General features: G+C 48.7%; 1 protein-coding gene across 1 annotated transcript in view; it reads right to left on the bottom strand.

Moving 5' to 3' along the window:
- ZNF512B (zinc finger protein 512B) overlaps window positions 1-17,042 on the bottom strand; it is a 47,324-nt gene that overhangs the window by 19,135 nt on the left and 11,147 nt on the right. The window contains exons 4-10 of the mRNA XM_077832118.1: window positions 13,126-13,298; window positions 12,683-12,936; window positions 11,835-11,906; window positions 9,482-9,616; window positions 4,442-4,566; window positions 1,103-1,195; window positions 67-165 (exon numbers count right to left, since the gene is read on the bottom strand). Of these exons, the coding sequence (XP_077688244.1) occupies window positions 67-165; window positions 1,103-1,195; window positions 4,442-4,566; window positions 9,482-9,616; window positions 11,835-11,906; window positions 12,683-12,936; window positions 13,126-13,298 (951 nt within the window). The remainder of the gene's footprint in view (window positions 1-66; window positions 166-1,102; window positions 1,196-4,441; window positions 4,567-9,481; window positions 9,617-11,834; window positions 11,907-12,682; window positions 12,937-13,125; window positions 13,299-17,042) is intronic.

Genomic DNA, 17,042 nt, shown 5'->3' on the forward strand with positions numbered 1-17,042 from the left:
TCCGTATCTGGGCTCTTAATTCCTTTCATCCTTTTGCAGAACGATAAATAGGAATTGTTCTTGTACCTCGTTGGGGCATTTCAGTTTCCCCATCTGCTTTAGCACTTTCCTCAGCCTTTCCCGCTCTTCCTGTTCACCAACTACAGCGGTTTCCAAGGGACCAGGCTGGAAACAAGTAACAGAAGCAACAGAAGCAACAGAGTCAGCCATTCACTCGTGTCCTCTGTACCCTGAGTGCTGTCGCAAACTTCACCCTCGCAAGGAATTACTCTCTCTCAACTCTTAGAGGAGAGTCTCGGGTTAAAAATCATGGGCTGGATTTTCCAGAGCTTCACTGCCCTTGAAACCGCTTGCTTAATTTGCCCATACAGTTAGCATGTGTTCACATGCAAACGGCTAATTTGAAAATCCATATGCAATTCATAAGTGAAAAAATCTGCTTTTACAATAGACTGATTCATAACAAAAGGGCAAGATGGAATTGGTAAATTCAGGACATACAGAAAATACGGGTATGCCTTGCCCTGGTCTCCCAGAAATATACAGGACCAGATTTTTAAGAGCGGCCTCAAAAAGTTTGTGCCTGCCAGCTTTTATGAGCTCAGATACATTCTTGTGCAAACCACACATTTGCACATCCTAGGTAGACTTTGTTTCATGCCCATTGGGTGGTTAAATGCCCAATTATGTGATTTCTGTAAGTAACTACCCATTTCCCATGGTTTTGCAAGCCCAATTTTGGAGGCAGAGTTTAGGCACTTTGAAAATTTGGCTCCTCGATGTTAGTCTTTTCTGGTCATGCTATGACATGCGGAGTCCAGTGGGTATCCATGCTGTATATGTGGATATACGCTGTGTGTTAAGGATGGACAGTGCTCAGGACAGGGAAAGCAGGGCATGTTGCAGATCTGGACTGAGGTACATGTTGGGAGCTGTGTGTGGGATGGTGGAAAGCTGGTGCTTCCAGTCCTTTGTTTGCATAAGCAACAAATTCACCATTTAAAAAAAAAAGAATTGTTTGTTTATTCTTCTTCGCCTGCATCTCCCGGAGAGAGAGAGAGAATGAAAGCTGGAGATCAGTGCTTGCTCCAGGAGCCCTTACCTTGTTGACATGCTCAGCCATGGTGTGATAGTTGAGCCCAGCTTTGGACTTAAACTGCTTTTTGCAGTGTTGACATTTCAAGGCATCCTGCAGCTGAACAGATTAAAGGAGAGTCACCACACCGGCCATTTCATTTTTGATTTCCCAAAGCGTGCATTCTGCCTCAACCCAACAGGGAACACTTGATGTAGGCCCCATAAGATGATACTGAAGGCTACTGAATGGCGCTGGACCTGAACCAGAACTTTAGATCAGAACCTCCAGCCCTGAGACCCAGTCTGAGCTGGCAGCTTGATCCTCTCTCTCCAATGCACCACCAAATATGGATTTCTAACCCTCATGCCCCAAACTTTGGAGAAGTTTGATTTCAGGCCTGGATTTTCAACCCCCCCAGGCTTGGGTGCACTTGGACCTGGGGTCTCAGTTCAGCTCATTAGAGGGATACAGAATGTAGATCTACTGGTCTCATAGAGACTGCACTCTGCAGACATCTGTAATCATGATGAGTCCTGGAAGGTGATATACTCCCCTCTGCTACTGGACTATCCAAAACTGAAGAACTATTTGAAAACGTCACCGAGATTTCATCAGCAGAATAGTTTCCTGCTATTCTATTACTCTGCCATATGACCCCTGACTCTACATTCCATGTGGCCTGTTAAAAAATGCAATGAAAATGAACTACTCTGCATTGCAACTTCTAACCTGCTGATGGACAAGCAGAGTTTACAAAGTGATTAAGCACATATGGACTTCCACTGAGGGGAATATCAAGATTTATTGACCCCAGAGGCAAATATGCATGGCAGTGAACCAACAGACAATAAGTCTAAATAGCCACCAAAACGAGAAGTCAACGCATGTCATTGTTCCAGTCGTTCAAACAGCTAGCCTGATGGTCCATCTAACTGTATAAAGTGTAGGGGGATTACCCAGTAGCAAAACACCAGCTCCTTAAACCACCTCCCTTCCATGGATGCCAGGAGTGTGGTCATGAGTTTCCTGTGCCCAGGAGATCTCTGACTACCATAGCAGGCCCTTGTGGACTGGAACTTGGTTCAAGTCAGGAGCAGGCCCAATCTACATCAGGGACCAGCTGGGCCCATAGCTGGCTAGGATCGGGAGAGTAGAAAGCTGCTTTTGCACCCCTATCCTGAGCTGAGCTCTGGGTCTACAATTCCATCACAGGAGATTTTCCTGACATCGGAAACCATGAAGAAGCTCAAAGCATGTCTCTTCCAGCAACAGAAGTTAGCCCAATAAAAGATATTGCCCACCCCCTCCACCTTGTCTCTAAAATATCGCGGGACCAACACGGCTCTAACATCACTGCAAATCATAAACCATGGCTAAATCATGGCCAAATCGGCCAGATGAAATTCTGCCAGGAGTGATGGGAGCTAGCAGCGAGCACCACAGCATGGTGCCCCTCTGAGTGACCCAGCAGGCAGCAAGAGGCCCAGCTACCTCATCTGCACACCCACACGCCTGTTTACATGTGGAAAGGCAAGTTTTACTGCCCTCATGTGGATTCATGCATCAAGCAGACTGGCCGGTCTCATGGCCCTTTATGTTACCCACTAGTCTAGGGAGACTGTCACAAAGCACACTGTAAAAGTAAGAGAGAATGGATGAAATCCTGACGCCACTGAGAGTTTTGCAATTGACTTCAACAGAACCAGGAGTTCATAGGACAATAGTATCCCACTGCTGCATATATGCAGAGGCCAGGCTGAGGTGCCAAGCCGCGATGCATGCGTTCCAAGTGGGAGGAATTGATCCTATGTCGTCTTTCTATTAGGATGGATTTATTTCTAACCCACCACGAGCCTGATGAAGATGGAATCGGTTTGTCTGATGGATGCTGATGCAGAGGAGAGTCAGTTTTTCACGGTACCATGACTGACCGACAGCACTTTGACAGGCTTACTAAACACACCTCGTTGCCCCAAAGTCTGGCCTCAGCAGCACGCATACAATGGGTATCAATGCGTACGCATGCACCGGGGGTGTCGCACAGCTGTAACTGACGGCTGTGTCCAGCCAATAAAAAAAAAGCAGCTTATGCAAAAATGTACTGGACCAGTTTCCTAAAAGCTTTTGGGGCACCTTTACGTGTGCAATTACTGCAACTGTGTGTCCAAATTGGGGATCTGCCTGGAAAAACTGCCGCCATTATCCAACATGTGCACTCCAGGGCAGTAACTGCACAGATAAATTAGACACAAACGCTGCGTGTGCAGTCGCACGCCGAAACAGTTTGAAAATCGGGCACCCATCTTCTGTTTGAAACGGATTTTGAGTAAGTTGGTTTTTCAGAGACTGAAGTTTAACGGGCCACATTTTAATACAGAGATGATCTCATCCATGCCTCCACTTGCATTCGTTATCCAGGGACCACCTCCGCCCATTGACAATGCCAAAGGTCTCCGGAGGCCGCAATAGCCCACGTAGAAAAGTACTAGGATAGAGGTACTGAGTGTGTGTTTGCCTTATTTTAAATACAATTTAAATCCAGGCGGGGTGTTTTTCTGAGAGATGTGCACGACCACAACCACAAGTTATTGGGCTCAGTGCGCGAATGTCCCGTGGTGAAACTCCTTGTGTTATGCAGGAGGTCAGATTAGATGATCACGGTGGGCATGTCTGGCCTTAAAAATCTATTAATTTAGCAGCTGGAAATGAAGGCGGAGAAGCCAGCCTGAAGCGCCGAGTCAGCTCTCTGGAGACAACCAGTAGATGTCCCACAGCTTGAGGTTTAGTGAGCACCAATATCAGTTAGAGACGATTAATTAATTATTAATTAATAAACAAGAGCAAGGATGGCCCAGTGGTTAGGGCCCCTACCGAAGACCTGAGAGCCCCAGGTTCAATTCCCTGCCCTTCCACAGATTTTGTGTGTGACCCTGGGCAAGTCCCTGAGCTTTTCCGTGCTTCAGTTCCCCATCTGTACAATGGGGACAATAGAATCATAGACTACCAGGGTTGGAAGGGAGCTCAGGAGGTCATCTAGTCCAACCCCTTGCTCAAAGCAGGGACCAATCCCCAATTTTTGGCCCAGATCCCTAAATGGCCCCCTCAAGAATTGAACCCACAACCCTGGGTTTAGCAGGCCAATGCTCAAACCACTGAGCTATCCCTCCCCCCTTATCTTATCTCTCAGGGGTGTCATGAGGATAAATCCATTAACAACTGTGAAACGCTCTGAGGTCTCCCAAGGAAGGGTGCTGCACAAGAGGTAGGTATTTATTATTATCAATTATTTCATTCTAGGGTGTGCAAATTTCTTCCCTACCAGAATAAATGAGCTAAATTTGAACACTGATTGCAAGCACCTACTTTCTGACAGACTTCCATGTGCTTTTTGAGCCCAGCAATGGTTTTCCTGGTTATAACGCCACACGTAGGACAGGCAACTTCTCCTTTCTCATTGATCTCCCGCTGCCATTGATCCTCTGGGTTTGCTAGAGGGGGGAAGAACGGCAAAACAGGTAAACCGTTGGTGCTAAAATAAAGCCCTTTCCAGGATTCATGAATAAGAGAAACATCAAGGTTCAAAAGGTTGGAAGCCATTGAAATGGTCAAATGCAACAAATCATTCGTAGAAAAAAACCCCACATTGCAGACCACATTCCCAAAATTCTGGGTGCAAAAAGGCAGTTGGGTGCCTAATTTGCACCTCAAATTATTGTAACAGCTTGGGCAAACGGAGCCATGTGCACAGAGTCATTTCATTTGCATGCCCATTTTTGTGCGCAATGGGGAAAAATACATATTTCCAGTATCTGGTCTTGCTGGGAAGTTTCTGCACTTGGGTAATTCATGCACCAGGATGTTCCTGTTTCATTCACAGAGTCAGGCTGCTAGGCCATTCGTTTTCAATGTGGTTTACAAATCCCATACTGAGCACCAGCAGAAAGGAGAGGAGACCAGACTGAACACAGCTCAGCACAGCTGCAGACTTGCCGATCATGGAGGCATGCACCCTCACCTGGGACCAATAAGGAAAACAAGCCCAGCTATAAAGGAAGCAGAACAGAGGAAGATGGGGAGGCCGAAAGGACTGGGATAGCTGAGGGTAACAGCCCTGTGCCAGGCTGCCTCTAAGAAACTGAGAGGGAGACAGAGGAAGACTGCAAGCCCTGGAGTTTCAGAGCTGACAGACTCATTTCAGGTTAAGTTGAGATGAACAGGGGGAGACCAGTATCATGTTCCATAGATATGGACTGGCAACAGAGCTTGCTTATACACACCAGGTGTGATCATCATCAGATCCTTTTAATGCTCTGCCAGGTATGGCTCAGACTTGGTTAAATAAGGTAGTTTACACACAGCGCTACCCAGTGGCTGAACGGTACAATTTGTTAGTCTCTAAGGTGCCACAAGTCCTCCTGTTCTTTTTGTGGATACAGACGAACACGGCTGCTACTCTGAAACCAGTACAATACAGTTTAGCATTCCATGCCTTCTCCCCCTTAAAGTTCTACACGCCTACCATTTCCCATTGTTACATTATCATGCTACCTTTGTAGTTCAGTACAGATCAATCTGTTACGTGTTGCAGGATCATACTGGTTTTCTAATTACATGACCCAAAAGTGTAACAACTTGTTCATCTGGCTGTCCATTAGTTGCAATGACTGGCTGTGATTGGTTTGGAATCCTGGATTCTTCTTCTTGTTCTGCATCTGTCATCTGTAGAGTTGCTCTGTGCTGTTCTTTGAGGAGCAAACTGGAGATATCAGCTGTTGCTGTTGCACTCTTCACTGTTGGTCTTGATCATGTATGATCGAGCTTTCCTTTGAGACAGCTGGAGTTGCCCATCCTTTTGCTACATCCAATTTGACATGAAGATGGTCACCAGGTTCTCGATGTGGCCATTCTCTGAGTGATATCTGCTGTAGAAGTGTTCATAAGCTCTTTTAACTTTTTTACCAGATTTGGCTCCTCTCTTCATGTCTGGCCACTTTGGAGATAGGGTTTTTTCCAAAGTTGGAAGAGTGCTTCTGTGATGTCTTTCTGTCAGGAGTTGTGCTGGACTATAACCAGTAGCCACTACTGGTGTCGATCTGTAACTCAGAAGAGCAAGAATGGATCTCCCTGCTGTAGGATTTTCCTGGCTATCTGTCCAGCTCTCTCACCTCTCCATTTGCTTGTGGGTAAGGTGGGCTCCTAGTAATAGCATCAAAATCATGTGTTGTTTGGACTTACTTAAATTCTGCCGCAGTGAACTGTGGTCCACTGTCCGTTATTAGTTGTTCTCAAATATTGAAGTGAACTAAAGGGCACTTCAGTTTCTCAATAACACTGCGACCTGTTATGTCTTTCAAGTACATTATTTTGGTATAACTGGAAAGAGTCCACAAGCACCAGGTAATTATGTCCTCTGAATCTGCAGAAATCTGCAGCAAATCTCCTCCTAGGTCTCTCAGGAAGCGGAGTCTGTACATTGCCTCTTACGTTGATTTGAACTGGATCTCCTTTCAAAAGTTCAGTATCAACAAATCCCCTATAGAGTTCTTCTGACTTCCACCTTTCTTACTAGGCCCATCTTAGCTGCCACCTTTCAGCTGAGAAAGTTGTTGGTCCTTGATCCTTTGATCACACACGCTCTGAATGCAAAGCTTTTGTCTTTGTAAATTATTTCTGTGATGAACTGGCCCATGCAGTTCAGAATCCCTGTAGGGCTACTCAGAGCCAAGTCAGGTGACTTCAGCTCTGGCCTGGGACGAGCTGAAGGTGATTCTAAGTCCTTTCTGAGATGACTGTGACATCAGCTCCTGAGTCAATTTTAAAGTCCATAGTTCTGCCATGAATATTCAATTTCACTTTCCAGGCAGGCTCTGTGTCATCACAAGTGATAGATCCCAGAAACAATGCCTCTTGAGTGTCTGTAATTTGAGTCAACTCCCTGACTGCTTCGGTGCAGCAAACAGCCGCAAAATGTCCATATTTTGTGCATGTATTACACCGTGTGTCTCCAGTTGGCCATGCATCATCTCCTGGGATATGACTTTTCCCACACCTTGTGCATGTAGGCTGGAATTTGTCCCTCTTAGCCTGGGAGCTCTCTCACCTTCCTTCAGGAGTTGTATGATAATGACTTTTAACTCTCAAGTGTCTGTTCATAGCTTCTAAGCTAGTTTCAGGTTTTTTGGACTGCTCATGCCTTTTGTTTTGTTGTTTCCCTAATTCTGACTGCTTTACTATCTGAATAGCTCTAGCTCTGTTTAAATCTCTCTTCAACTGTAGCTGCTGTGAAAGGTTTTTATCTGTTAACTCAATAACGAGTCTCTCTCTGATATTCTCATGTTTTGCATGCTCAAAATTACAGTTTTCAGCCAATGTATGCAGAGCTCTTATAAAACATTCAACATTTCCCCTTGGTTCTTGAATTTTCTGGTGAACACATCTGTGTCAAATATAGGCAGAAACCTTTCCATAAACATCTTTGTGACTGTCTTCAGTAAAGTCAAAGGGTTTAAAAATATGCTCTGCCTGCTTCCCCATAGCACAAATTAAAGAAGATACCTGTATATCTCCAGTTTCTTTGCGGAGTTTGTTCGCAGTTTGAAATCTTGCAAAACACTGCTTCCAGTCTGTCCACTGGGAAGGCCTATCAAAGCTGGAGTTCTCTGGGAGCACTGAAGAGTGGCATGTTGATGAGATCTTGCAACCTTTCTTGCTCACTAAGACCCTAAAGTCCATGTTGAGAACTGAGTCTATAGTGAATGGGAAGGTTCAAAAATAAGCTATTTCTGCAACCTGTGCAATCTTTTTGCTTTGTTCCTCTGTTTCTGATCTTAGTTTACTCCTGATACCATGTCATGTCCCTGTACCAGATACGGCCTGGCTTCAGAGCTTGCTTATGATGATCACACCTGCTGTGTATGAGATCCTTTAATGCTCTGCCAGGTATGGCTGAGATTCATTTAAAGAAGGTATTTTACACACAATGCCACCTAGTGGCTGAATGGTATAATAGAGTTTAGTGGGCCATTAGGGGAAAGCTGGGGCCACTAGACAGACGGCCCCTAGAGCGGCTGAGAGTGATCCTTCCTCCCCCCCAGCAACTCATCGCCCATAAGAGAAACTCAGAGAAGGAATGAAACATAAGCGTCAGGCTTCCGAACCGACTGTGTGCATGTAAGCTCTGTAACTGGTATCTCTGCCACCTGCACAAACATAGGCAGCTACTGTCTGCATGCCAAGTTTCCAACGTGTGTTTATTTAAATGTGTGAAATGAGATTTTAAAAACCCCCCACAGGAGACCAGATTCTGATCTCAGACTGATGTAAATCTGGAGTTCTCTCCGTTGACTCAGATAGGGTGACTCTGCTTTTACACCGGGGAAGTATGGTCAGCATGTGACCCATTGAGCTTGTTTATTTGAACATCTCCGCATTGTGATGAGCTCAGAGAGCCACTTATTTGCATGTGCAATCGGTGAAAAGCGCTGCAGCTGTGTTTATTCTGCGCCTCCTGCATGCCTCTCCCTGTCAAGACTGCCAGCGAAAGCAAGTGCCTGAGGAAGAACTCCGAAACGCAGGCTCTAGACATCAAATGGTCGGTATGTTCATTCAGTTAGTAGCGGAAGAACTGTGCACAAAGCCCAGCCGATAGCCCAGACGCTGGTCCCACTAACGTCAGTGGGAGTTTGGCTAGCGACTTCATGCACGAGGGGCAAGATTTGCGTCTATATCATTTCCCATTGCTTATCGTGTCATTACTTGAAGCCGCAGGGCAGATTCTAGGCTGCCTTGGGGAAGTTTTGTGATGCTTTCCCGGCACAGAGCTGCCCTAATGCCATCTTCCCTGGCCACTGGGCAATCTCTCCTGTGCAGCAGGATCACTGGGAGGGGTTGTGGCAAGGACACCTCACCCCGCTGCTGAATGGCCTGCTGCTAAAATGGCCCCTTAGAGCCAGGCACAGCTGGGGTAACGCAGAGCAGCCTATTGGCTGCTCTAAATTGTCGTGGGGAACTGGAACAATGGAGACCAGCCCAGGATCACGGGGGTGAAACAGCGACATAATCTTCTCAGCCACCCTCTCCTGAGCTCTGCCCAGCACTCCTCAGCCTCGGCTTGAGATCTGGGCCTCAATGTCACTCAGACCCCAAAGTCCACATTGAGAACCGAGTCTATAGTGAATGGGAAGGTTCAAAAATAAGCTATGGCTGAGTGCTCCAAGCACTGAGACAAGTGTTGAAACGTTTTCTTAACCACTAGTCATTCCTCACGCCGGCAAAATGACTTTGGTCTCTTATTATCCTAGCTCCATTAACCAAACTGTTGCTTTGTTTCTCCTCCCTCACTCTTGGGCGGTTACCACCAAGTGACCCAGTTCTCAGCAGGCCGGGGGAATCCTCACGCCTCACCTGACGATAAATGCGCGACGGCCTCCCTTTTCACACTGGCTCCTGGTGGCTTCTTTTTCAGCTCATCCGTGCTGCTGGTCCCCTCCAGTTTCTTGGCTCGATGGGCCTTTGCCTTGTCCTCTGCTTTTGCCAGGCCTGTAGAAAGAGAGCAACCTTTATTAAAGACATACACCATGAAACCAGGGCCTCAAGACAAAGAGATTTGATGGATGCTCTTTCGGTGAACGTTATCTAACTGATTCATTAGGCAAAAATCCTGCAGTCCTTTAGGCACAATGACTACTGAAGTCCATGGCAGTTTTGCCTAAGCAGCAATGGCAGGATTTGACCCATGACTATGATATGCCAAGTCACGCATGCACGTAGAATTTTGCAAACAGAAAGCGAGACACTTTTCCTGTTCCCAAAGAGTTTACAGCGTGGGAAATTCCAAGCCAAGACAGAGCACAGGTCATCACTTCAGCTAAGGGATGGAGGGCGAGGGGTACAAGCTGGGAGGGATTTCTGTCTGACGCCTGATGGAGGAATTTGAAAGAGGATCCGCTTCAGAGACACTGCAATATTAAAGGGCTGTTTCCGCTAAGAGACGCGTGCAGGGTACAGCTTTGGGGAACTGCTCGCAAAAGGAATCCAGAGTCCCTACTATGAAATAACACAGTTCTGGGATCTCAAATGGGACCTTTACTCCCCACAGCCTTAAAAATTTGCCATCGTGAATCCTGGGACTTCCTTAAACATGCCGTGTTGTCAGACTGTGTGAAACTGCAGGGGAAGAGGAGAGCAGAGAGGAGGGCTAGTGTAAGAGTGAGTGCCAGGCACACATGGGAACAGAAATCCCTTTGGGACACCAGGCTGCTGCCATCTGCGCTGCTGAGTGAGCTGCTGCATTGCCAAGTCTGACTGCAAAGGCCAACAAATTTGCTCTTGGTGGAAAAGGGATTAGCAGGCAGAGTTCTATACACACAGAGTGAACGGCACTCAGTCCAGCTTCCCTGCTTAATCATGCCTTTGTGTCCTTTCTCCCACCTCATCTTTGCAGTTTGTTCCACACTTGGAACAAGCGATTACTCGCTTTTCATTCTGGTCCCTCAAGACACACTTCTTAGGTGATTCTTTTTGGCGACAATCCACTGAGGAAAGGGGCCAGGATCGTGTCTTCCCCTATATACTGTATAGTGCCAGACAAGCAGCCGATGGACCAACAAATAAATAGTAATAATAACAGCTCTGTCTGATGCCCCTCCGCTCTGCACACGCACAACCCCACCTTGTATGGGCAGTTAACAGGAAGGTTATCCACCTGGGTGCGTGCAAGAAATGGAAGATACAGTTTTAAAGGCCACTTTTGAAAATCTGGCCAACAGGGGCAGATGTGGGTCGCAGCAAGACCTGTTTGCCCAGCATCACTTCTTGGTGCAACCCCTGCAGACTGGGATTTTAGAATGCGAGTCCCGAGAGCCACGTGCATTTTTAGGCATCGGTTTCATGCTCTTCCTGCACATGCCCGCACGGGAGGAGTTACATGGGAAAACTGAGCATTTGCAAGTGCAGATGCGTATTTGTGAGCACAGACGTCTGATTTGCTCAGGCAATGGCAGGAACCGCGCATGCAGAAATGATGCAAAAATGTTCGGCGAACTCCAGGCCCCAACTGGCTGTTAAGGGCACTAGGGATCCTGTAACCAGTTGCTGACATCTGAGATGGGGAAGGAGATGAGGATGCTGGAGCATACTTGGGGTGGAGCTGCGGGTAGAAAATTAAATCAGAGGCAGTATGATGCAGCCATACTTCTGGGGCTGCCCCATCCCTCCTTTTTCGGGTGGCAGGTCAGAGGGGATAACCTCAGGGCATGGCTACGCTGGAAACTTCGAAGCGCTGTCGCGGGAGTGCTCCTGCGGCAGCCCTTTGACGTGCGAGTGCGGTCGCGTGCGAGCGCCGGGAGAGAGCTCTCCCAGCGCTCCTGGTAATCCGCCTCCACGAGGGGATGAGCTCCGAGCGCCGGGTGCGCGGCTCCCGGTGCTCGGAGCCTGTCTACACGGGCGCTTTGAAGCGCTCTGACTTGCTGTGCTCAGGGGGGTGATTTTTCACCCCCCTGAGCCAGCCAGTGAGAGAGCTATAAAATATAAGTGTAGCCTAGCCCTCAGTCATAAGCCATTCACAGGTGAAGTTTTAGGGCCCATCTTGGAAACAGAGTCTAACCAATGCCTCTGTTGGAGGCTCTGCTAGGGGTGCCCTGGGTAATGAACAGATCACAGATACCTGCCTTCACAGGAGCAGGTCGGTGAGGCAGTATTCTGGGAACACAGAGGGGGAAGCTATAGGCTGTGGAATTGAAACAGGGCTGCCTGTTACCTTTCAATCCAAACGTCCCTGAGATGGACGGTTGCTCCCCGGTAAATTTCTTAGGAGTTTTCTGTTTCCTTCCTGACTCGAGAGAGAGAAAACAGAGATAAAAATTTGGTCAAATAACTGCACTGCAAGCGTGGCTTTAAATACACACGGTGCAAAGGAACCTGGATGAACTCTGGATCAGGAGGTGAGCAGTAAGGGATCCAACCTCACTTTACCCTCCCTCCCTCAAGGGGCTTTACTGCCCTGAAATGAAGCAGCTATGGATGGGACCCTCAGTCTAACACCCTCATACAGCATTAGATCCAGATCCCGTGGCAGCTAAAAGGTCTGTTACCTAACCCTAAACTAAAACTACCTAACCCTAGTATCTGAGACGTTATTCCCTATCTTCATAAGGCAGATCTGACTGCTGACGGCTGTTGAACAACCTGGCGTCGCGTGACTAATGGCTCCCCTACCCCCTACGCGGTTTCTGCATGTATGGTCTCCTTAGCTCATGGCTCATTAAGTGCTTTGGGAGCGGAACTCCACAGAACCATTTTCCATCCCCAATGCAGCCGTGACCCATGTCAGTCTCATGCACTCTCCCCTCCGACCGACCGCTCTGTGCACGTGGCTTTGATTTCTGACTGTGGCTGGGGCCCACACGGGGCGTGGGAGGGGTGCTGTGCAGCTTCACTGCCTCCTGCTGCCTGGGGGCCAGATGCACGAGTGTAAACGGAGAGCGATGCAATTGCTTTCAACGGAGTCCCCCTCCATCACGTTGCTGTACTGGAGACCGGCCTTCGCCCTGGGACACCACCCTCTCCAGCCTCCTGAACCAGTGTAGCCCCGGGCTCTAATCTTACTGTGCTTCATCCTCTCTGGGTCCTCCTCCTGGAGGGAAGCCTGCGTGCCCCCTTGCTGTTTGGGATCCTTGCAGCTCGAAGACTTGGCCGTCGGGGTAGCTGCTGCTCCTGTCTCCACTGCCGTGATCTGAAATGCTTTGTTCTTCCTGCTCTCCACGAGGCACTCTCCATTCTCGGGGAGCTCCTGGACCACAGTCTTCTCCACCTTTGCCTGTTTGGGATGGATGGTGGGGGAATCTGAACTCTCAGCAGCTCTAGGGCAAAGCATAGAGGGCTCATTTAAAACGGAGTCAAGAAACCAACGCTGTTGACACCTCTTCCAACCCAACGGCCAACCCGGCTTGCACCACAGTGCCCAGTGGGAAGAGAATTGGGAGTTTCCCCTTTCTCTCTTCCCGGCCTTCCCCAAACCACTGGCAAGCAGCTAAGCCGTGCGCCGGTACCTTTTCTTGCCACTGGCCTTGCCCACGGCTTTCTGCACTTTGTTTTCTGCTTTGCTAGCTGGTCCTGGCCTATCCAAGTGGTTCCAGAGCCTGTGCTTTTCCAGCTGGGTTTTGGATGTGAAGGCAGCTTCGCAGTAAGAGCAAGGGTAAGTCAGCTTCTCCGAGATCGCCCCCTGCAAGAGAGCAGAAAGGTGGGAAAGGGAAAGGACCAGCCCTTCCCCTGCAAGTGCAAGAACCTCCCCGCACACTCACACTGCCAAGACTGGGAGGTAGAAGAATCCCTTCCCACGAGCGCCATCGGCAACACGCCACAGCCGGCGAGCTTTTCAAAGGCGCCAGGGCCGTAGGTACCTGACCCCCATTGACTTTCAATGGGAACTAGAGGGTTATTTCTCTTTGGCTCCACTGGAAATGCCAGCCAGCATTTTAAATGGGAGCCAGGGAGTGCTTTGGTGAGATACACATACCCTGGTGCATCAAAAGGGGAATCTGATCCTTCGTGGGGATGAAAAGAGAATACCGTTTTTAAAATAAAAGCATAACAGAGATCCTAATGCAAACAGCCGCCTAAACTGCAAGCACAAATCCTGCATTTGCACATGCAAACAGGCACAGAGACGTGCAATTGCAAGGTTGCTAAAAAGTTGGAGTTTTGTGCACAATTCAGATGGCTGCTGTTTGAGAACAGGGGCCAGTTTATTTCAAGTTGCAGCTTTGAACTGGAGGGTGAATCCTGCAGTGTGATTTCCTTTCCCATTCTCTTTTCACTCCCTCAAGCCATGCAATCTGGGCTCCACGTCAATTTAATTCTTAGGCAAAGTCCTTGCTTTACAATTCTGACGGGGACTAGGCCATTTGGGACTTGGATCATTTTGCTAGGGAAAAACCTGAAGTTCTCTATCAGCCTTTCCCCAGGCAATGGGAATCCAGGGGGATGGGAGCAGGGGTGGGGTTGCCTACGGAAGGACTCTGTTGGGTTAAAGGAAAGAGCTGACCCTTGGCACGGAGAGGCGGGTGCAGACAAGGGAAGTGTCAGGGGATGCAGCATTAGTCCAGCCCACCTGGGTAGAAGGAGTTGGAGTTTAATGGACGCAAACAGCAACTGAGCACGAGAACTCACCGTCTCCATTCAAGAGATTATGGGTGAAACCCTGGCCCTGGTGAAAGTAAGGGCAAAACTCTCATTGACTCCAATAGGGCCAGGATTTCACCTCACATCTATACTGGGACATGTCAAGAAATGCAGTGTTAGATCTGCCTCTTTATATGCAAAGGTCCCTCCTGGGAAATCAGAACCCTGTGCACTGCCTCCCCTGACTCCTCCATTGTACATTCAAACAGGGCAATAGCAGGCTCTGGCCTGGCCCCTACATTTGGGGAAAATCTATTGCCCACCTCCATGGGGGCCTTAGGTTCAGCAGAACCAACGCAGCTCCTTGGCATGGGGTGGGAGAAGGCTGAGCAGCCTGTGGGGAATGCATGCCAGGGCTCCCTGTGCCCCAGCACAGCAATGCATTGGGGCGAGGGAGCGAATGCACATCACTGCAGATCCACCCACCGTCCCTCACCACAGGCAGGCAGTGCAGCAGCCAAAGGGGTTTCTGTAGCCCTCAGGCTGGAGTACCAGCCGCAGAGTGGCTTTCTTCCCTCGCACGTCCCCAGCACACAGTCGAGTCAGCTGGGCTAAGGGCTGGATACTGGCCTGGGCCCGCAGTGAGCGGAGTTTCCTGCTGATTTGCACTTAGCCGGTACTAATGTAGCTTTGCACAGGATCACGCAAAATTCCTCCACTTGCACAATCTGACCTGAAGGGAACACGACAGCTGGAGAGGCTAATACATTTGATAATCCCATTTCGGGGAGTGCGTAGTCCATATTTCAAAATGTTCTCTGCCCGTCCTCTGAGCTACCCATGCCATGCCAGGTAAAGCAAACCTACCCCCATGTGATCAGCTCACACCACCTCTTAATAAACTACAGAACTATTAGAGACTGAAATAAACAGCAACCCTCAGTGCCATAAATGCGGGGCAGAAAAGTGAGGGGAGATTGTAGATTACTGAAAGGTTTCTGCAAACACATCGCGGCTCAGTTTCTGTTGCCTTCGAATCTCAACAAATTCACCTGTTTGGAGCCTGCCCAGAAATTCCGCACAATCCCAACTGCTCATATAGAAATGGGGGGGGAAAAAAAGAACAACATATTTCCTCCTCTAGCCTGTTTCCTGTTTTGAGCTGCACAGGGCAGGGATTGTGCCACCCTCTCTTTGAAAAGGGCATCTGTGGGCAACGTGGTTTTCTTCTTAGAGGGGAGGTCACGTAATCCAGGCGAGCAATTTCCTTTTGCAGGATGGTAATTCAGCTTGGATTTCTGCACCATGCTCCGCAGACAGGCGTGGGCCTGCACACACACGCACAGATACTTGCACAAAAGACAACCGCAAACAAAATTTGCATCTTCCTGGATAAGGAAGAGCCTAATTAAATGAACTTTTCGTTTCCTTTTTAAACAGCGGAGTCATTCGAACTAACCACAACCATATTTTCCCCCCCAACAGCTCAAAGGGTGGCTCCACTGGGGAGGTTTTGGATTTTTTAATGGTTTAAAAGGTCCAGCTCATTTCAATTGTCATGCCCCTGCCATTCATTGCCAACCTCGAGGGCAGGGGACTGGCCTAGACGACCTGTTGAGATCGTCCTGCACGTCTATGATTGAAATGAACCAACCCAGGGCATTTTGCGACCTTTCCATAGATTTTCAAGGAATATTCAAGACGTCAATATTCTGAGGAACAAGAGAGCTTTGTCTTAACGAGGAAAAGTGGTGGAGTGTAGGTCAGGCTTAGCTAACACAGGTTAACTATGCCTCACCTGAATTGTGAGCTTTTTCCTAGTGTATATGCAAGGTCGGGGCGTTGGAACAATGTGTACAGTGGGGGTGCTGAGTGCCATTGAACCAAACTGTAAACCCTGCGTATGATGGAAAGCACTTCAAACCAGGGGGTGCAACAGCACCCCTAGTCCCAGCACCTATGTGTGTGATTTAACAGATCAAGTGGTAGCCCTCATTAGGCTATAGCTCAAGCCGGTAAATCAGTCTGAAGGTGTTACCTTGCACATACACTAGGAAAAAGGTTACGTTCAGATCAAACTTAACTGCGTAAGTCCCCCAGGTTCCCCGGGTGCGTACTCGCATTGCTACCTCATGGTGGAGCCCGCCTCGCTGCACCTCACCGATACTTTGAGCAAGCTAGCTAGAGCCCTGCTGGCAGATGAGTCACTAGGCTATGTCTGCACAGCGAGCGGGGGGTCCACAGACATGGCTTAGTGGGGCTTGCATTTGCGCTCTCGCAATAGCTGTGCAGACAGCGCTCAGAAGTGGCAGCTCAGGCTAGAGTCCAGGCTGTGAAGCCCATCCTCGTCCCTACCTTCAGAGCCCGCGCTCCAGCCCAAGCCACAACTTCAAGTGCCTAATGGAGACAACTCTGTGTTCTTCTTGAGAGCTGCCCAATAATCCAAGCCAGCCAGTTACACAGCTTTGGTGGCCATGAAACCACTGGAACGCAGAAGGCTGCCGCTCACTAACATCACGCCACCACATGGAAAGCAACCTGGAGAAACCCATTCCCATAGCTGACAGAGCATGTGATGAAGGAGGGGAAGAGGGGCAGTGGGCCCAGACAGGTACTGCTCAGCCTTCCCTTCCAGCCAAAGGCCAGACGTCAGGGTGGCACTGCACATGGGCAGACGGTTAGAGGAGGGGTGGGGATAAAATACTGACTCAATATGAAGGTGCCTGCGAAAACTTGAGACCCCCCAGGTAATTTAGCCCTACTGCTGAGAAATCGTCCAGGCTTGAGTGTTGTGCTGGAAGCAAAGGGGAATGCTGAAAATTACACACACAAGCATGGATCATCA

This window comes from Eretmochelys imbricata, chromosome 13 (genome assembly GCF_965152235.1).
Source record: "Eretmochelys imbricata isolate rEreImb1 chromosome 13, rEreImb1.hap1, whole genome shotgun sequence".
Lineage (NCBI taxonomy): Eukaryota > Metazoa > Chordata > Testudines > Cheloniidae > Eretmochelys > Eretmochelys imbricata.